Raw genomic sequence first — 21,224 nt, forward strand, 5'->3', positions numbered from 1 at the left:
TGAGGGTATAATCTTCTGCTAACAAGTCTAGAGCTGTCCCCTGTTTTTCAGTCTTTCCCCTTGTTTCGCTGCTTAGTTACTGCACGTTTTTTCTTTTGGAGAAGAAATACACTCGCTTGTGGCTCCATTACCTAGATAAACCCTGAACAAAAGCGTTGAAAGCAGGTGGTAGGCTGTGTTTGTGTGGCTGATGAATGCAAGTGCTTCTTGGAGAAGTACTTGAGGCACCCGGGGAGAAGGGGGGAAAATGTAAGTGGGAAGGACTGCTGCCTGCCTCCAGGCTTTGTGCTCTGTGAGAATCGAGTGCTCGGAAAGTGAGGTCGGTGAGCTTTTGGACACGTGTTTCTCCTTAAATCCTGTCATACCGAATCTGATGTAGTGCTCTTTTCCTTAGCCTAATAATAGCTTCAAGGGGTTCCCCGCTTCCTCTCTTAATTCTAAAGATAACCAGGACTCCCATTTTTGTTCTCTGGAGCGTTGGGGCGGTGGTATGAGCTTAATTGGTTTTGTTTTTCTAACAACCCTTGCAGATTTGTGTTTGCGCGCAGGGCTTCATTTTGAGTGGTCAGATTCTATGGAGGCTGAAGGCTGCAGCTCTGGTTTCCAGCTATGGGTTCAAAACTCCAGCTCTTATCTGGGAGAGTGGGCAGATCTTGGCCTCTTTTAGCTTCTTTTGAAGGAGGTTTTACTTTGTGATTGTCTGAAGGAGAAAGGGGAGTTGAGCTTAATGCATAAATCATATAGTTACATTTCGATTGAATGGTAATTAGACCTCGATTTTCAGCTCATTTGGCTGCTGGTACTCATTTCTGTAAGGATTTGGGAGCCTGTAATGCCCATTTTAGTGCAAGAGCCCTGCACTTCGAGCTAGGTCTGGGTTGCTGACATCTGTTGTACTTTTGTTGCTGTAGCTGGAACTCTGGCACACATTGATAGGTTTGTGTGACTTTCTTTAATCCCTCACCTTAGCACAGCCAAATGTGCAGTGCCCATCTGTGTTGCACAGCAACTTCAGATCTTAGTATCTGGACTAGTTAGAAATTACTGTAACTTTGTTTTAAATGGTTGACACCTTTATGTCAGCCCTTAGCCTTTGCTGTGTTACTGACTCAAGTATCAGATGTTGTGTTTCCTTTAATGGTTTCCGTCTTTGTGCTGTACTGCTTGCTTGCTGTTTTCTAGTTGGTGTCTTCTTACCCTTATCATTATGTTTAGTCACTGCTAAGCAAAAGTGTTGAGTTTTTATTGTGGGGGAGGAAGGTCTGCGGAGTTTTAAAGAGACCTGAGTCTTGAATAGGATTTCAGGTTCTTTAGTAAGAAGAAATGACAGCACCACAGGCTTCAAACAACAAAGTTATTTATTTATTTGTAAAAAAGACAGCCAAACAAAAGCCCTCTGTTGTTGGTATCCATGGATGTTTAGTGGAGCAACTGCGTGTTGGGAGGAGCTCACACCTCTTGATTTCTTTGTGGTTGTCCTTTGGCCATACAAATAAGAGTCTTTGCCAGCAGCCAATGCTTGCAAGCACCTGACTGCATGCACGTGATGGGCAAGGCCATTTAATGAGCTGTGCATCTTGACTCTGTCCTATTGGCGGCTGAGGAGAAAGGTAATGGGGGACTGTGGAAGGGTAACTTGGCACGACAAACTGAATTGGGTGATGTGAGGAGAGTAAAAGGGAAGTCTCATTTTTGATATAATACAAAATGGAACCTGCTGAGACCAGCAGAGGACAACGGAGGAAATATCGAAGTACGTGACTTGAAATTATCTTCAGTGATAGCATTTATTTCACTGATTTCTGAACTGCTTGTGTTAAACCGTGTCAGTTAAACCTCCAAGGAAATGGAGGTGGTGGTGATGATGTGATGATTCAGACCAAACTTAAACTGATGAGAGCATCGCCATGCAAAACTGAACTTCTTGTAACTATGAGAGGGCTGCTGTTCTGCACGCTTTTATGTGATCAGGCCTTGCATTGTGGTCACTAAAAAGAGATTGTGATTGAGGTGTATTTAACCGCTACTTCATTTCAGGGGCTATGTGCTTTCAAACTATGGTTATCTAATGAAAGATGGAAAACAGAACATTAAAAAACACACACACACACACACACACACACACAAACATTTACCAAAAATAAACATTCTTTTAAAAACTGCTGCCTTTCATGTGCTGACTTCCTTAGTGTTGAAAGAAAGTTATCAGTTACCTTGATATTAAAGCCACACAGTTTATCAGCTCTTTGCCACCATTGTAGTTCTTTTGGGAAGGCACCTTGTTCTAGAATATGTCTCTGAGTAGGAGCATATCTCAAATCTGACTCCGTAACAACAGGTCGTCTTATAGCAATCTTATTAGTGAAGCATGATAAGGTAGGATGCTGATCTATGGATCTGTGTGGACAAGAGGAAAATTGTCACAAGCTCTAAAGCTTATATTAAGTGTCTTAAAACCCTTTGGCTTTTACGTACTTGTTGAGTTGTTATAAGTAAGAAATTAATCTTGAGTGAAGCCCTGTCACACAAACAGCTGCAGAAATCTTCTCTCCTTGGGAGCAATCTCTAAACTCAGTGTTATTGGTCAGAGACCTTCTGCAGATTAGCAATTACTGTAGCTTTTGATATGGTTTAGCATATTGTCTTTTGAATTGCAGTGCCTTGGTTGAAGCCATAAACCCATATCATTATGTACATTGGTAGATGTAATTTACTGAAGTCTGTGCTATTCTTACTGTATATTAAAAATGTTTCCTGAATTTTTAAACATACGTTCCTTGCCTGTGGAACATCTGCTTCGTGTCCAGACTGATTAATATTTGATAACATATTCTAAAGAAACAGGGGTGATGTTAGCTGTCAGTCAGATTGAGAAGCTATATTGGGAACATAAATTGCTTAAAAGAAATGGACTAATATAATGTTGGGTGCATATGCCCATATGTCAGTTTGTGCAAGCAGAAGCATAGACACAGTGTTCACATGGGATGTGTTTGCAGTTCCTGGCTGTTCTGCGTGCTGTCTGCCGCTTAATTAGTGCTGCAGGTGTAGTGGTGCAACATGGGAGAACTTTCAGCTGCTGATTGTTGCTTGGAAAGATTGTGTGGGAAACTGTGCTGTTCCTGCCACCTTTCTGACACTTTCCCAAACATCCTCTGCTGAGTAGACAAAATACTGGCACGGAGACTTGGTTTTAGTTCACAGTGACTGTGATAATATACTTCAATGGCAACAGCTTACAATTGAAGAATTTTATCAAGGATTGGGCTTTTCAGCTGATAAACTGTAAAGCAAATTCTGTTTCCAGGATGCTGAATTTGAAACGAGTCAGTTGGAAATGACTGGGGACTGGGTCGTAATGTTCAGAGCAAGAGCCCATTAAGTAACCTGTTTGTATTAAGTTAAATGCTGTACTTTACTTTTGCAGTGTGATTTAATGTCTGAGGTATTCCTGTGTTTTTATGTACGTGGGGACTCCTTTGTGTAACTTTTTTTTAATACATTCTCTTTCAGAATGTGGCATGGACAGCTTAACCTGCACTACTCTTCTGCTTCTAATTAATTCTTTCAATAATAAGAATAAGCCTCCCTTTGAACATGCTCATCTTCTGAAACCAATTCCTTTAGGCAGAATTTGTCCTGCAGTTGTCCTCCATAGCTATGAGTGAGCCCAGTAGTGTATTGGATGGCGGTGAGGAGCCTATGCTACCCTCTTCTTTACTGCACATTTAACAGCTAAGGCTCTTCGTTTGGTTTCTAATACCTTTTTCTTTTTTTTTTTTTGTAGATATTATGATCAGCTGTGTTCAATTGAACCAAAATTTCCATTCTCTGAGAATCAGGTAAGGAGGTATATCAAACCCTTACACAGAAGTAACTAATGGTGGCAACTAGGATGTGACTTCCAAGCCTGTGCATAATCTGCTAAACAGGACTTAGCTTGGACAGGGCATTAAATCTTTGATCCTTATTTTTGTGACCTTTATTTTCAGCCTGTACTCGTGTAGTCCATGCTAAAACTTCATTTCTGATTGTCACGGTTGCCTTTATGTATTAAAGATTTGGGAAAGCTTTAGCGCTGGCTGATGGTTGTGGTTTAAGTTAGAAAGAGTTGTGCTTGGCTGGAAGATTCCTCTTCAACTCTCCTTTTTCCAGGAAATCTGTTTCATACCATGTTATAAAGGCTGTTTAAAAACATGGTTTCTATGGGAAAACCTTAAGTTAGTAACGGATGCAATTTGATCTTTGGGTTTTTTTTGAGGCAGGACAGAGGTTTCGTTTGTAGCAGCAAAAAGACTAAATTCAATGAAGAGCTTACTGCTTATTCTTTCTCTGCATTTATAAATAACATAGTTTCTGAAAGGTGTTGTATTTTTTTTTTCCCTACCAAATTTATTTAATATTTTATGATTCAGATAACAAATTCAGGTTAGATTCTGCGTGCTGAGTGAGATAAAAGATTTCTTTCCTCAGATGGAGACTGGAATATGTTTATAGACTTATTTTGGGAGAAAAAGACCCAGGTTGTTTTTCAGAGGCATTTACCAAAAGGACTGAATTTCAGACTTAAAGATTACAAAGGAGTGGCTTTGATGGAGTTCAAACTGATTTGAGTTTTCTGTGTAGCTGCTTTCACTTGTTAGGAAAGCAAAGCCAAACTATACTTGGTTTTAGCTTGCAGAATTTTCCTTGTGGTGATCTGCAAACCCTGGGATGCAGTGAACTGGAAAACTTTATGAGCAGGAACTACAGATCTGTAAACTATTCTGTTAATAGAGGCAGTCAGTGGAAGCAGGAATGAGGAGTTGGGAACCAGAACTTCCTGAACCAGTGTTTCTGCTAGAAGAAAATGTTATTGAACAGTATTGTGCTCTGTCTCTCAGGGCATTTGAAAATGAAGTATTTTGCTATCTTTTCTGGGCTGATACCTGTGGCCAACAACTGTTTCAATTGACTGAATCAAACTGTGGAACTTCATAACAGGTTCTGTGAAGAATTTGCATTGTCTTTGACATATGTGCTGGAAATGTAATATAAGAAAACACTGTTTTTACCTGCTTTCTCTTCTGAATGCATTTCCTGACAATTGAATTTACTCCTAATATGCATGTCATAAAAACTGTATTACAAAACAGTTCTAAATATGCTGGTGATTGGGAATAGAGGAAAGTGACTGGCTGGGTGGTTTCCTTTAGTGGTGACCATACCTGTCTGTCATGCTGGGTGTGAGAGGAGTAAGCTTGGAAATAAGCACGTCTGTCACTCAGAATAGGAGCAGAGTTGAAGGGTAATTTTTGGATTTGTCTTGCTTGCATGAATTAGAAGTACTTCAGAAAAACTACAGAGGAGGAAAAAATACGGAATAAACACTTTCAAGTAATGTTGATTACTTCCTGAAACTTCCAGAATGTGTGTAACATCACAGGTGAAGTAAATGCTTCATGTCGTTAGAATAAAAAGGGATAAGTAGTAAGTTTGGAATATTTTCTGAAGTCTTATTATTTAATTTTAAAAATAAACATCTTTTTTTGTACCTGTCAGGTCTGTGTAACGTTTACATGGAAAGATGCTTTTGATAAAGGATCGCTTTTTGGAGGCTCTGTCAAACTGGGTATGTAGTTGTACTGAAAATGCCTGCATTGAAAATATTATCAAGATTTTATAGAACTATATAACTGAAAGTTTAGTAGTCTTTATAGTATTTTCAATATAGCTTTCCACGAGTTCACCTGCAGTAATAACAGATTAATCTCTTAACATAACTAATCACTCAGCATCATGCACATGATTTCTATAAAATTGAAGTTGAGATTCAAGATTAGTTTTCCAAAGGTACTAATAGATATTCAGTCTGATAATAGTTATACTAACTTGTACACCCTGAACTGACGTTAGTAAAAATTGTTCAAGTTAACATTAAGTAGTAGATGATTGGTTCATCTAAGGCCAGCTCTTACGCTTTCCATGAATTGGGTCCTCTTGAAATGTGCTTGTGTTGCTGAGTCTTCTCAAGGAGAAGGTTGACTTCAGTGACCTGACTGGGCATCACATTTTGTTCCAGAGAATAAAAGGAAATTCCTTAGAATCATAGAATCATGGAATCACAAGGTTGGAAATGACCTGTAAGATCATCCAGTCCAACCATCTTCTCATTACATTGCTGCCACAAGCACTAAACCACATCTCGCAGCTCCTCATCCAGGCGTCTCTTGAACACTACCAGGGACGGCGACTCCACCACCTCCCTGGGCAGCCATTCCAGTGCCTGACCACTCTCTGAGAGGAAAAAGTTCTTCCTCATATGCAACCTAAGCCTCCTCTGGTACAACTTGAGGCCATTTCCATGGGTCCTGCTCGTTGCCTGGGAGAAGAGGCCAAACCCCTCCTCACCACAGCCTCCCTTCAGGAGGTTGTAGAGTGCACTGATGTCTCCCCTGATCCTCCTCTTCTCCACACTGAACATTCCCAGCTCCCTCAGCATCTCATAAGACTTGTGCTCCAGACCCCTCACCAGTTTCGTTGCCCTTCTCTGGACATGCTCCAGGGCCTCAACATCTTTCCTGGAGCGAGGGGCCCAAAACTGAACACAATACTTGAGGTGCAACCTCACCAGTGCTGAGCAGGGGGGGATGATCACCTAGGCCCTGCTCCTGCTGGCCACACTATTTCTAATGCAGGCCAGGATGCTGTTGGCCCTCCTGGGCACCTGGGCACACTGTCTGCTCGTGTTCAGCTGGGCATCAACCAACACCCTCAGGTCCCTTTCCTCTTCACAATCATCCAACCACTCATCCCCAAGCCTGTAACGCTGCATGGGATTGTTGTGCCTAAAGTGCAGGATCTGATACTTGACCTTTGTTGAACCTCATCCCATTCACCTCAGCCCAGCGATTCAGCTTATCTAGATCCCTCTGAAGGACCTCCCTACCCTCAGGCAGATCGACACCACCTCCCAACTTGGTGTCATCTGCAAACTTACTGAGGGTGCACTCAATCCCCTCATCCAGGTCATCAATAAAGATATTAAACAAGATGGGCCCCAGTACCGACTCCTGGGGGACACCACTTGAAGCGGGTCGCCAGCTGGACTTCACTTCATTCACCACTACCTGTTGGGCATGGCCCTCTAGCCAGTTTCTTACCCAAAGAAACTTCCCATGGGTTGAAATAATTATTCTATTACTTCTTTATAAAATGTCTTCATATCGTATTTAGAAGACAGAGAAATAACGTTGGACTTGAAGGAGTTAGTCTGTTTTGTTTTAGTTGCCTAAGGACAATTCTGCAGTGCAAACTCACAGTCATAAAATGGGTTTGGAACGCTTTCCAATACAGAAACTGAGACTAAATCCTGAATTAAGTGAGAAGCTTTTCAGCTGTGTCATCATTCTCTAGCGTTTCTATTTATACCTCAGTGTTTATCATGACTAGCATTGCAGGATGACCGTTGCAGTTTTGAAGCTCTGGACAAAGCTTGAAAAATGTTAGAATGCCTTTTTTTGTAGTTTTTTTGAAGCTCTCATGTCTTGTTCTGAATACAGCTGCCACAGCTGTGTTTATGTGAACTCTACGTGTAACAACATACCACGTCCTTGTGTTTAAGCAGGTGCTACACATCTTTTCTTGCTCAGTTTTGTGAACTACTCTAGGAAATTTTTGTGGGTAATGAGAGGCTGTCCTGAAGATGCTGTGTCTTTCTTTACAGTTTGCTTGGCTCTGTTTTCTGGGGAGCTCCTGCTTCATGATAAATAACTTTTCTTTCATAATGAAGTTCAGAACATGTAATTATTACTTAAAAAGTCTGTCAGTCTTTTATACTGTCAGAGATGTATAAAAGTTAGTCCTGAGGATTTGAATATCTGCAGTTTTGTGGCAGAAAGCTTGCTTGTCTGCAGGTTAATTATATACTAGCCTAAATAGTGTGAGGCAGATGGCCAGAGATTTATGCAACAGTCCCTCTGCAATATCCAAGACATTCATGATTGAGTTGTGAGTAATGGTTAGTTAACGAGCAGCGGAATGAAAACTGTTTTGAAGTTTAAAACAGACCTTAGTGGGAAGAAGTTAACAAAAGGAGTTTACTGGTCTGTGGTTTTAGTGCTACATTGCAGACTGTCCAGATGCTGCTCTCCAAGTGCAATACAGCGTATGTGTGAGCCTTTCTGGTGAGAATTAGCAGTGGGCTTTGTCAGTATGAGGCCAAGTTTTCCATCATTAGGGAGTAAAATGTGCTTACCTCTAAAGAGGAGGCAATTCTTTCTCCAGATGAAAATTCAACACAAAACTCCTTTCACTTCTGTGGAAGTGAGATCCAGGAGTGTGGCTTGAGAGTTCTGGCTTTCACTGTAGTGACTGCTTTCTTCCTGCCCTTCCTTGTATCCCAGTCTGTATCACAGGGGTACTAGCAGATACTGTGACTGTTGGAAAAGTGACCCAGTTCGTAGCATGACTTGCAGTCTGAAATATGTTGGCTTAAGTTAGTAGGTAGAGCTATAAACAGATGAGTCTGAGAAAAACTATATTGCTTAACAGCTGTTCTCACTGTAGTAAATCACACTTGAGAAACAGGCCAAAGTGTAAAGTAATTCTAGCTACAGAGCACTTCTGCACTTCAGAAACATTAAGACATCTTCTTTACTTCCTTGTGTTTTAATTTTTTGACTTAACCTGTAGCCTGTATAACACGTTATTTAGAAAAATTCTGGAAAGTAAACTTACAGGAGAAATTGTAGATAATAGATGTAGATAAATGACTATCACCTAGATGAAATACAGTGGCTGCTTGTCTTAAAATTTAGTGCAGGTCAGGGAGTAAAAACTTTGGTGAGAAAGAAATACGTAGCTGAATAAGAGGCTGGATGATAGTGATACAAAATGATGTGCCCCATTAGTATTACTTGCATGTTGTAACTCAGCAATTGGACCTGGGTTTGTGAAATGGGGAATGAGTTCATTCAGTTTTTTCTTCTCCACAGAGCACAGAATATCTGCAGCGTTTGGCTGAATGCCTGTGCTGGAAATTCTAATAACCTTTGGAAGGCAATTAGTAGATTCAAAATAGTTGCTGTTCAGGTATTAACTGTTTCTAGATCTGGAGGCTCCATCCTCTGGGGCTTTGAAGTACTGCAGGAATTGAGTCTGAACAGGCCATGCTGCTCTCTAGTGAGCACATGTTTTAAGTAAATCTGTAGCTGTCTCAGTACATCTGTAACCAGAATACATCCATTATGTTTGTTAGTATTTTCAGTGTGAAATGATATTTGTGGGGGGAAAAACTCCCTCCCTCCATTTCAATGTATAATAAGACAGAGCATGTGAATCCATTTGCTCTCAGTGAAAGAAGGGCGATCTGCATTCAAGATACAGTAAAAACATGTAGTTCTTAGGTTGTTGCTGCAGGGTGACTGATACTTAAAAGGTCACACACGTTACTAAAGGAAAATATGAAGTATGTTCTTATACTTTCAGGAGCCAAAAAAAAAAAACCCATTGCATTGTAATTGTAATGACTTTCTAGCTATTTTGTGTATTTATGCTATGGCTCTTCCTCACTTTGAAACATTTAGTGGAAGTATTGAATAGGCTCTGTTCAGCCTTTGGGTCAAAGATATTTTTGACTTTAAAAGTTCATTGTGATTGTTTTATTTTTTTAGTTTGAACCTATCCCTTTGTCTGTAGGATGCTCAAGTACTGGAAGTTACTATTTTCTTAAAAGTGTGGATAACAATTTTTCTTGATTGCAGCTCTGGCAAGTTTGGGGTATGAGAAGACCTGTGTTTTGTTCAACTGTGGAGCACTGGCAAGCCAGATTGCAGCAGAACAGAATCTAGATAATGACGAAGGGCTAAAAGCTGCAGCTAAACACTATCAGGTACAGAGGCTCCCTGCTTATGTTTTGGAATTCAGAATTATTGATTTTAGAACATCAGTTCTGCAGCTGCATGTGTTTTCTTCCTTTAACTACAATGGTGGATTGACTGATCAGATGGCATTGGCTCCTGCTTACTTGCTAGTTTTGGAAGATTTCATTCCATAACAGCTCGCCTCTGCCCCTTCTGGCAACTGCTGGTAACTAACAGTCTTCAACTAGAGACCTAGTAATTTTAGCTGATATGAAGTGTACTCCTAACAAGTTATACAGTAATACTCGCTTAAATTCTTCTTAAAATGCATTACATTTTTCCTGTTCTTACGTGGTTAGCTATCACCAGTATACTTTGGCTTTTATATTTGTCCTTGCAAGAACAAGAAGTTGCAAGTTGGAGTTGGTTTTGACAGTTAAACAATAAATGGGAGACTGTACACCAAAGAATTTATAGTACTTTGAAATTACTGCATGAAATATATTAGAGCAAAAGCCTGTTTTGGAATAAGAAAGATGTTAATTTTCTATTTTGTTCAGTTTGCAAGTGGTGCTTTCCAACACATTAAAGACACCGTCCTGTCAGCTCTGAACAGAGAACCCACAGTGGACATCTCTCCAGACACAGTTGGAACCCTCAGTCTCATTATGCTGGCTCAAGCACAAGAAGTGTTTTTTTTGAAAGCAACAAGAGGTACACGTTAACGTTCAGGTTGTGTGTTCATGTGCTTGCTGTAACTTCCAGAAAAACATGAAATCATTTTAAATTATTAAGAGATGATGGCTGGCCTTTCAGATTTTCAGTTTTGCCCTTACTGATTTCCAGCACTCCTCTGTAAGTACAGGTCATCAAACATAAACTACAGATGTCATTTTAGAATTTAAGGTTCATTTTACAGTGCATTTGTTCCACTTGCCTTTCCTTTCTTTTTGTATTCAAAACAATTAGTCTTTCTTTATGAAGGATTTTGCTGGATTACATACTTGTCTGTCTGGGAAACAAAAGATTTAACTGGTATGTTTCTTCATAGGGGAAAAAATATTGTAGCCTTTTGCCTTTTAGAGAACCGGAAGCTGATGTCCTTTTGCTTACTAATAAGCTGTGTTTATGTTTATTGTCATGCTGGTAGCAAAACTTCTTCTTATTCAGAATATGATAAAGCAAGGCTGATTGAAAGTCCACATGCACCTAGTTAACGAGTGAATTTGGCTATTCCTATGACCACAAGTCCTCCAGTCTTAGAAGCACAGGTTAATAATAATCTGACTGCGGAGGCTGTAGGTTTTTGTCAGATGTAGAGAGATTCTTTTCCCTGCAGGAAAAGAAATGCACTGTGTGAAGTGTTGTAGTTGACAACATGGAAAATCTGTTTTTCAGGCAGAAGTGCTTCACAGCTTGGTCTCAGAACTCAAATTCAGCTTCTTGCTGCTTTGTCTATTTGCATTACTTGCAATTTTTCTGATTTGACTCTCTCATGAGCTGGGTTGTTCAGCAGCCTTATTCAAATGATATCTGGTGAAACTGCACTTATTCATAAATTGAAAGGGGAATTGTTTGACAAAAAAAAAAGGTCAGCTAAATCGAACTTCAGTGCGGAACTGCAAACTAGTTCTTCAATTTCTGAGCCTTTCTTAATGTTGTAAGTGTCTCTAAGTCTACATGTATTTGTTATTCCTTCTGTATGTTTGCATTAGTAGCTGCAGTATTTTTAGGATGTGTGAATGAAAGCTAAAGCTTGTAACAGGGAAATACCTATTCTGAACTATCCGTGCAGACAAATAGTCTCTGACATTTCCATTGTTAATAGAAGTGTGGCTAATGTATCAACGGTTATTTTATGTTAATGCTTAGGCTCTGTGGAGTAAGATTAAATTATAGAACATTCTTCCAGTCCCATCTATTTAGATGTTACTTGTTTCTCTTCAATTAACTAAATATTTAATAAAAACATGTTAACAAAGATTTGTCAGATCACAAAAGCTCCTTTTCCTTCATTTGCCATCTCTAACCTATTCCACGTTGAAAAACATCTGCCTAGGATATCTTAAATGCACTGAAGTCATAGAGCATAAAGTGTAACATCATAGCTCGTATCTGAGTGTTGTAGGTGTGTGTTTTAGAATGAACAGCACATTTTGGATTTGCTTTCAGTGATTTGAGTACTTATGGCTTTCTACTCCCCCTCTCCTGTACTTCCCACTAATGGTTATCAGTCTGGCCATACATAAAAAAATCACCTGAATCAGAGAATACTTGTTTGTAAGAGCAGCTGTTTAGATGCTCAATGTTTGCATTGATTCTTGCTTCATCTAAGAGGGCTGAATTGCTAGTGCAGGCCAGAGATGATTATAAAAAGAGGTAAGAAGAGATATGTGTTCTTTTTAATGGTTCTGGCTTCAGAAACTGGGCGAGGACACAAGACAGGGAATGCTGCTGAGCAGAAGTGTCTCTGATGTGAAATGTATTCCCTTAGTGATTACTGCTGTTTGGGGATGAAATAATTACGCTGCTGACTTGTGTACACTGATGATAATCATAATGTTTTTCTTTGTTCCTTCAGATAAAATGAAAGATGCCATCATAGCTAAACTAGCTAATCAAGCTGCAGATTACTATGGTGATGCTTACAAACAGTGTCAGTACAAAGATACTCTGCCCAAGGTTAGTAACTCTTGGAAATAACATGGGATCTGTTGCTGTTGTGTGCAGTGTACTTAATCAAATGTGCATCATGTGGTATCCTCAAGAAAAGCTGACCATTGTTGTTACATTTATGTTATGTGTGAAGCTGTAATTAGAAAAACTGAAGAATCTAGGAAGAAAAATATATCACTTACTTTAAATAATTATTAAAAAATGTAATTGAAGTATGTTTACTTGCAGCATATTTCATTTGAAGTGAACTTGGAACATTTGATGCCTTCAAGGATACCTTCTTACTTAATATCTTACTAAATCGGGTTTTCAAACTAACATTTCTAATGGGGTTTAATTGGTTTCTAGTCTCGGTGTTTTTGTGTGAAATTTGCTGTCTTGATAACAGTTTATTATGGCGGCATTTATCACCTACCTGTTAATGAAAAGCATGGCTGAAAAAGTGTCTCTTCCTTCTGCCTTCTCCTCTTCCACCTCCAAAGCAGTTTTGATATTTATAAATTATCTCAGTCTAGACTTGACTATTAATTTGAGCGCTCTTAATTTTTGGAAGAAGTGGGAAGATTATTTCTACCACATTCTTTCAATAACAAGTACTTGAAGAAGTTGGGAAGGTTCAAGGTTCTATCAATTATAATTAAATCATAAAACAGTAGGAATTCTTCTGTGCAGTGTGAGAACTTAAATCTTGGATAAGAGGTACTTAATTCTGATATTGTTAGACTCTTAAATTTGTATGTAGTAAAGTTGCAGTTTGTCCTTCGTAGTGATTGTGGTGTGAATATCCACGGGAACATCCCAAACTGCTGATTTCCAATTACTTTTCATTCATAGTTTCTAAAACAATGATCCCAGCTTGCAGTGGGTGGTCATCATCATAAAAGTGAAAAGTCAAATATACCAAATCTACTAAAACCTGCCACCACAGAGGAAAAAAAAAGAAATATTTTTACCATTGATAAAATGGTTGATGTTTGGTCCAATGACTTAATATGCCCTGTAAGCCACATAGGTGTCCTTAATGTCATGGCAGTTATTTCCTCTGGAATAAATCATGTCAGTTTTCTCTGTTTTTTTCCCCTGTTTTTCTAACTTCTCTGCAGTGTGGAATCTTGAATTGTAGGAACCGTGTAAGGGCTACTCTGCTAAAGTAAACCTAGCATGCTTTTTTATTCTTAAGGACTAAATTACACAAATGCCTTTGCTCTAGACAGTGGGTGACTTTTCAATATATGTTTTGGAAAAGAAAGCCTAAGTTCAATGGATGTTTTACTTGGCTGCAACTCTGGATTCCTTTGTGTGCACGTATTTCTTGTTACGTGTGCAGTGGTGTTTTACAGATTGGACCGATTTCTTGCCTAGGTGCTGTGGTTGTAATTGAATTCTGAGGTAATGTGATATAACAGAAGGCCTTGCTTTGTCTTTTGTGATTGTGAATCCTTCTAAACTGTAGATTTGCTCCCTGTTCCAGTTTTACAGTAATCTGTCAACTGGTTATTCAAAATAACATGGTAAGGTTTTCTGGGTCTGTGAGTTAATGTCAGCTCTGAGAACCATTACGTGCTTGGGGGCGTGAAATAAGGTCAACTTGATGTGTCATTCTCCAGTTGCAAGGCTTCCTAATCTGCTGATCTTTCGAGTTGGACTTCTCATCTCTGGGGTGCATCAAGGTTGCACAAATGTGAAGAAGCAGGTTTTTGTACGAGTTCTTTAAAACATCACTCTGCTTTTCCAGTGCTCCTTGGTTTAAGAAATAGAACAGCAAGGCCAAATCCTTGATCAAAGACTGTGCCTAATGCTGTTGCCTGCAGTATAATGTTTTCTTCATGTCTTGGTTGGTGTTCCTGTGAAGATAAGTGCGCTTATATGAAAGTCTAAAATGACTTTTTAATGGCTTTACATCTCAATATTTTTGGTTCTTTTTGTTCTTTGTTTTCACGGTTTTAGAGTTCTTTTCTTGGTAGATGTTATTTTCTTGCTGCTACATATGAAAAAAACAACAACAACAAAAAAGGTTTTCCCCTCCCACTCTTTCCTCCTCCTTTTAAGAATACTGTCTTGTCTTGGGGGCATTTGGGTGTGCTCTTGCAACTATCCTTCCTAAAATATGCATGCATTCCTAATCTCTGGAGTAAATGTTGCGACTCCATGGTTTGAATTTAAACTGTAGTTCATCTGATATGATAGACACCAAGAAACTTACAGCAACAGATTGAAGAGGAAAAAATTGATTCAATCCATGCAAAGTCGTGTGATCTCTGACATTTACCTCTAATATTTTAACCTATCTAAACCATTAATTGGGTGATTCTAATTTCCTTTTCTTCTTCCTTTTTCTTCCTGCATCCCATGTTGTCTGTGGTGGTTTATGTGGTTGGACTTTCCCCTGGTCAGTATTTTTATTTCCAGGAGGTGTTTCCTGTTCTGGCTGCAAAGCACTGCATTATGCAGGCCAATGCAGAATATCATCAATCTATCCTGGCAAAGCAGCAGAAGAAATTTGGTGAAGAAATTGGGAGGTTGCAGGTAGGTAATTTGAATACTTTTTGTCTTATCTGAAAAATATGGGAAAACTTTTAGTCCTGAAATGTTAGGTGAGTGTCTTACAACTGAAATAGGCAGGACTGAAACATTCAAAAATTGCAGAGCATATTTATCACATGAATCAAATAATTAGTAGCTGCATAGGTGAGAAGTATATCTGTAGCTTTTATGATGATGCATTTTCATTTTGGGGCACTTTGGTACCATTGATCCTGCTTGACGTGTTAAATCTGTATCTTTACATTTACACATGCTTCTTTCCTCAGGATAGTTAACAGTTTTGTTAATAAAGGTTCCTAAGTAATTAGGTCATAAAAAGAAATTAAATTCAGCTTTGTACTTAACTCTTTTCGTGCCATCCTGATATAAATCTGATTTTTGAAAAACACGAACAGTTGTATTTTTAGTCTTTTTTTTTTTTTTGTATCTACACCTGATTTACAGAGGGGTTTGTTTATAATATAGTGATGGGTAAGGTCTTCTCACTGGTGCAGTGTAGTATAGAAAAAATACCTTAAATTAACAGTTTTCTTCAAGTCCTCTGGTTCTTGAGAAGGGAAAGTAGGAAGTACCATTTTGTCTGGGGATCCATGTGCTCTATTAATAACAGGAAAGTTACAAGATAGAGTTATCGTGTTGACATTTTAGAAGTTACTGTTACACATTTTTTGGTAATGGATGAAGGTACACCTCTGTATCTTTCTCTTGACTTCCAAATCTACCTAGCAGAGCTCTTTTCTCTAAGATTCCACTGCTAGAGAATCTTAGAGGTTTTTTTTTTTAAATGTTTGCCACTAACAGATCTGTCTAGATCAGATTTACTATTAATTTGTATCGTTAATAAGCTTCTGCCCTTGATTTCACATAGTGTTCTGTTACAGAAAGTATCCCTTCATGCTTGATAGTTGAGATGTTTCTGTGCAGTCTGAAGGGAAGTATGCCATTATTGCTTGTTTCAGTACTGCGCTGTGAATGGTGCACAAAGTCCTGTCTTATTTTGTTAAACTAGGGACTTGCTGTCCTTTCTGTTCATGTTTTTTGAAAATTGCAGATGCTATGAAGTGCTACAATTAGGCTGGGGAGAAAAAGGACATTTGTTATGAACTTTCAAGTTAAAGTATATATGATGCATGCCTGTTTCTTCTGTCATTTCCTGTCTCTGGCACATGCTTGTTAGTCTATAGTAATAGGGAGGAGGGGGATATAACAGAACTGCTGGTGGGTGATTTCTTGCAAAAGTCTTGGCAAACTTCAGTTTTATTTGTAATACAGCTCTTTATATCCCTCCATTATACAATCCTCTGAAGTTTCAGTTCTTGACTTTCTGTGATTTTAAGTAAGCCTTGATTAAAATTGCCTCTTAAACATGTTGGTTTTATGTATTTGCAACACAAATGTGATCAGGATGGAACAAATACCATCTAAGGACAGTGTCTTGTCCTGCGTTTCTCTTGCAGTAAATTGGGTGTAGGAAGGCCGGAGATCTTAGAGCTTTATGTAGCTTTGGCAAACAGAAGTGAAGAGGCAGCAGTATTTGTGTTTTAATTTGCAGTAGGACTCAGCAACACTTCTGTAGCTTCTGAGCTCAAGGTTAGACAGGTATTAGCAGTAGGTGTGGAGACCAGGACTTTGGCTTTGCTTCTTCTATGCCCCTGAGCTAGATTTGAGAAATTTCTGGGATACCTGTGAAAGCAACCTTTGAATTAAAATTGACATGGAAATGACTTGGTGACTTCTTTTGTAAACAGGTTTTTGAAGTGTCACTGCCTTTAACCTGTGATCTTCCTATAGGATTTGGGGGATTCATAGGCTATTGTGCCTAAAGGCTGTGAGGCTTGCTCGCTGATTTTTTTTTTTTTTTTTTTTTTTTAAATAAGCAACTTCTATTAATTTTTAATCTCAATTTTGATACCCAGGAAAAAATTATTCCACTTATTAAAGAAAAGAGTAAAATCAATCATATGCTTTGGTAATTAAGACACATGATTAACTGGGAAGCTAATCTTTTTTAAAAATAAATATATTAGAACAGCACCTTTTCTCTAACTTTAACTCTTTTGATTTCCTAGCATGCAGCAGACTTGGTGAAAACAGTGGCGTCTCGTTATGATGAATATATCAATGTTAAAGATTTGGTGGACAAAATCAACCGTGCGCTTACAGCTGCCAAAAAAGATAACGACTTCATTTATCATGACCGTGTTCCTGACCTGAAAGATTTGGAGCCCATTGGGAAAGCCAGCCTTGTCAAGTCTACTCCAGTTGTTGTGCCCCTCAGTCAGAAATTCACTGGTAAGCAAAGTTTGCCAAGCACAGGGCAATCGCTACCCTGTAAAATGTGCCTAGCCACTAAAGCCTGTTTGTGCCATGAAAAAGTAGGTGTTTACTCTTGAATTATATGAAGTCTGCTCAGTGTCTTTGAAAGTATTACTTTTTCCAATTTGATGTTTTTCATCTTGAGAATAAAATGTGCTGGAAGAAAAAAAATCAGAATATGAATCATTATCTGCAATGTAATCTTAAAGATTTTTCACAGCAGCTGTTTTTTTCCCCATATTAAACCAATCTTTATAACTTTGAAAAAGCAATGATACAGGGGAAAATATCAAATTATACAGTCTTTGCTAACCTACTTGCTGGCCTTTCTTAAAGCTGGTAAATACCCGTTTGGCTGAGCAGGGGGTTCTGAAAAATGGTCTTCTCTCTTTCCTTTTGTTCCCTTTAAAAAAAAAAAAAAGGCTTAAGGAAGGTATGATTTTTAGTCCTACAATTGTTGTCAATGAAATGCCTTTAGATTATTTTAACTCAGTTTCAGTCTTAGATGGAAATCCAATGCATTAAAATAAAGACCTTTAGAAATTTATTTTAACACACCTAAGGGAGTGGAGGAGAAGTATCTTAAAGTACAGCCTGTACTAGAGAGCCGTGAAGGTGTTTGCATCCTCTTACCTCCACAGTACAACTTCAGTAATTTATACTGCTTTCATTGTAGACCTGTTTGAGAAGATGGTTCCCTTGCAAGTTCAGCAATCTGTGAGTGTTTATAACCAGAGGAAGGCAGATCTAGTAAACAGGCTAATAGCCCAGATGAGAGAAGCCACAAATTTGGCAAATGGGTAAGTATGGCTGCTTCTTAACTTCATCAAGAGGAATTATGGAACACCTTCTAAATACTAATTGCCTTGGATCCTGTATGTCTCTGGATTACAGTGAAGTCTTTTGTTATTGCTGTATGGTAGGCCAGCAAACTTCCTAGGGGGGTGTTGAGAACTGCTTGTCTGCAGGTACGAAGGCTAAAAGTATCAGAAGAATGAATGGCATTTCATTGGTTTTTTTTCTGTCTTTTCAGTTTTTAAGAGGCTGGCACTTGCTCTGAAAGAAATCCACTATCATTAATCTAGAGGGATTTTCACATTTCAGTGGTCAGCTTAACTGAACCAACAGTACGCTGCATCATCTCCCCACCTCCAAAGATTTTTTTTTTAAAATAATAATAATAAAAAGCTTACAAAGCTGGAAAATAAAAATGTAACTCAAGGCAATTGGTTATTTATCTACCAGGTAGTTGCTACTGAAAATATGTGCCGTATTTGTTAGAAGCTGGGAGTCTGGGATTTGTTTAGTTTTTAAGAGCTTTGAGAGCTGTTTATTTGTGAGGTATACTCCACGAATAAGTTCAAAGTACTCACTTTGACCTTTTTGTCCAATGGTATGTTAAGTAAGAGTGTTTCCATTCTTTTATTGACTGTGTGAATGTTTATTTGAATAGCAGTGCTATTTATAGGATAAAATTACCTTAACACTGTAGACAGCTATAGAACATGTTGACTCTGAATTTCAGAGTGTTGGCTTCCCTCAATCTTCCGGCTGCCATAGAAGATGTGTCTGGTGATACTGTTCCTCAGTCCATTTTGAACAAATCTAAGGCTGTGATTGAACAGGGAGGAGTTCAGACTATCGATCAGCTGATCAAAGATCTACCTGAACTGCTACAAAGGAACAAAGAAATCTTAGATGAAGTAAGCTCAGCTACTGCTAACACTAAAACATCCTTGAACACAGCAACCTAATTTGTTTTCTGTAAAGGCCCACGTCAGTGTGCACAGTTATCCAAAATGCTTCTAACTTGAATAGCTCCTTAAAATCACAGTGCTTATAGTAGCACTAAAAATTGTGCTCGCGATAGCACTTTAAATTTTTAGCCCATGTATGCAAAAACTGCGCTGTCATGTAAGTGAACACACAAATATTTTGTTTTTATCATCAAGGTGGGGGAAGTGGGGAAACATTCTGTGAAAACCTGGATCATTTATGCCACATATATATTCTTTTCTATTTGCAAATTACATTTATGAAATATAGGTGTGCATTCTTTTTATTTCTTAAACTAGCTGTGTGCTTTGTAGCTATTTCATGTTTACGAGGCATTATAATGCATTTACACTTCTAACTCCTTCAGTCACTACGGTTATTAGACGAGGAAGAAACTACAGACAGTGAACTCCGAACCAAATTCAAAGAACGTTGGCAGCGAACACCATCCAATGATCTCTATAAGCCTTTAAGGGCAGGTAAAGTTCATTCAAGTTTGTGACTTGAATCCAAGGGATGTTCTGAAGTGTCTGTTCTTACAAAAATTAAAATAGTTTTTTACATATTGTGTTGTATTAATTTTGAAGATAAATCTCAATTTAGGAGAGTGTGCTGAAATATCCTTATGGCAAACTGTACTACTGTTTGGAGTTGAGAGTTGATGTCATGGCAGAGAGTTTTTGGATGTTTCATCAGCACATATGTGCTGATGTTCAGAAATAATATGTAGCAAAAAATGGCTGTGCTTCTAAGAACTTGTTTTCAGTTACCACTTAAGTGGGTCTTTTAGTGCTTCTTTGTATATCAGCTTTCAAAAATTATCTCTTAAGGTGTTTTTTCATTGATTTGTGTAGTTAATTTTTAGCAGTTTGTCATAATACTTACAGTCATCACCATAGCAGGCTTTCTGTTCTAGACGTGTGCTGTTGGGAAGGCAGCAAGGGGCAGCCATCAGTGCCTTAATTAAGCAAAGTTTGACAGGCTTTAAAAGGGGAGTGGTTCAAACTGGGTTTAAAATGCTTTCATATGCCTTTCTGGATAATTTGTATAGCTGCCTTGTTTGTGTACTGTTTCTAAATGAAGTTTAAAACTTTGTCTTGAAAGCTTTAAAAGTCATAAAAGTGTTGTCTTGTGTTTGTGTGTATAGCCTGGTGCAGGGCAAGTTTTGAAATACTACCATTTTTTCTTCCCACCACCAGAGGGAGCCAACTTCCGTAATATCTTGAATAAAGCTGTGCAAGCAGATGGACAGGTTAGAGAAGGCTATCAGTCTCACCGGGATACCATTGCACTTCTGTGTAAGCCAGAGGCAGAACTCAATGCAGCCATTCCTTCTGCCAACCCAGCAAAAACATTACAAGGGAGCGAGGTAAAGCATGCAAATAGTCTCTATTTTGTATAGAAGGATTATTCATCTAACCAAATATACTCAAGTGAACTGATGTGTAAGCTGTTCCTTAGCAGCTCTTGTTTAGTTGCAGTTAGCACAGGGGACAGCACTTCAAAAATGCTGTCTGTACTTTTTGTGTAAAATCTACTGAAGTATATTTTGTGCTTACTGTAGGCAAGTTGAGTTGTTAAGTAAAGCAGAAGTGGTTGACAAACTTGTAAGAGGAACAGTACTAGACGTGTACTTCCTTATAGGGTGCTGTAGGGGAGTACACAGGTCTTGGAGCAGTTAGAAATACTGTTGTTTTTTTGTCTAAGCATTAGGCAGTTGTGCCGATCTGCTTTTGAAGGGAGTCGTGGCTCATTAACAATGATAGGATATTTCTTTTCTTCTAGAAGTGTTTTGAAATCAGTGTATTTAGCTCGCCATGTTTAGAATATTGTATACTGTATATTCTAATTATATATATTGTAATACTGTACCTGATCTTTAAATAACTGCAACAAAAAAATCATAGTTACTCAGTGTTCTTAGTGGAAACAAATCTGTAGAAGAGAAGATAGCTTAAGGAATGCTTGAAGTTGCTTGTTTGTGTTTTGTCCTTAATCATGCATCCTTAAAATGTCGTTTTAAACACATAAATAAAAGCTCATACATTAAAGTTGCCGGTGCTAACAGTG

At 38.5% G+C, this 21,224-nt stretch overlaps 1 protein-coding gene across 3 annotated transcripts in view; it reads left to right on the top strand.

Moving 5' to 3' along the window:
• The window catches only part of PDCD6IP (programmed cell death 6 interacting protein), a 33,249-nt gene that overhangs the window by 3,160 nt on the left and 8,865 nt on the right, over window positions 1-21,224 (top strand). For 2 of the 3 annotated variants that reach the window (XM_052694293.1, XM_052694292.1), the window contains exons 2-12: window positions 3,788-3,842; window positions 5,542-5,611; window positions 9,744-9,871; window positions 10,403-10,556; window positions 12,424-12,524; window positions 14,913-15,044; window positions 17,132-17,354; window positions 18,055-18,178; window positions 18,904-19,081; window positions 19,522-19,633; window positions 20,354-20,523. In XM_052694293.1, the coding sequence (XP_052550253.1) occupies window positions 3,788-3,842; window positions 5,542-5,611; window positions 9,744-9,871; window positions 10,403-10,556; window positions 12,424-12,524; window positions 14,913-15,044; window positions 17,132-17,354; window positions 18,055-18,178; window positions 18,904-19,081; window positions 19,522-19,633; window positions 20,354-20,523 (1,447 nt within the window). The remainder of the gene's footprint in view (window positions 1-3,787; window positions 3,843-5,541; window positions 5,612-9,743; window positions 9,872-10,402; window positions 10,557-12,423; window positions 12,525-14,912; window positions 15,045-17,131; window positions 17,355-18,054; window positions 18,179-18,903; window positions 19,082-19,521; window positions 19,634-20,353; window positions 20,524-21,224) is intronic. The other variant, XM_052694294.1, reaches the window with a different exon arrangement.

This window comes from Tympanuchus pallidicinctus, unplaced genomic scaffold (genome assembly GCF_026119805.1).
Source record: "Tympanuchus pallidicinctus isolate F22 unplaced genomic scaffold, pur_lepc_1.0 scaffold3, whole genome shotgun sequence".
Classification (NCBI taxonomy): Eukaryota; Metazoa; Chordata; class Aves; order Galliformes; family Phasianidae; genus Tympanuchus; species Tympanuchus pallidicinctus.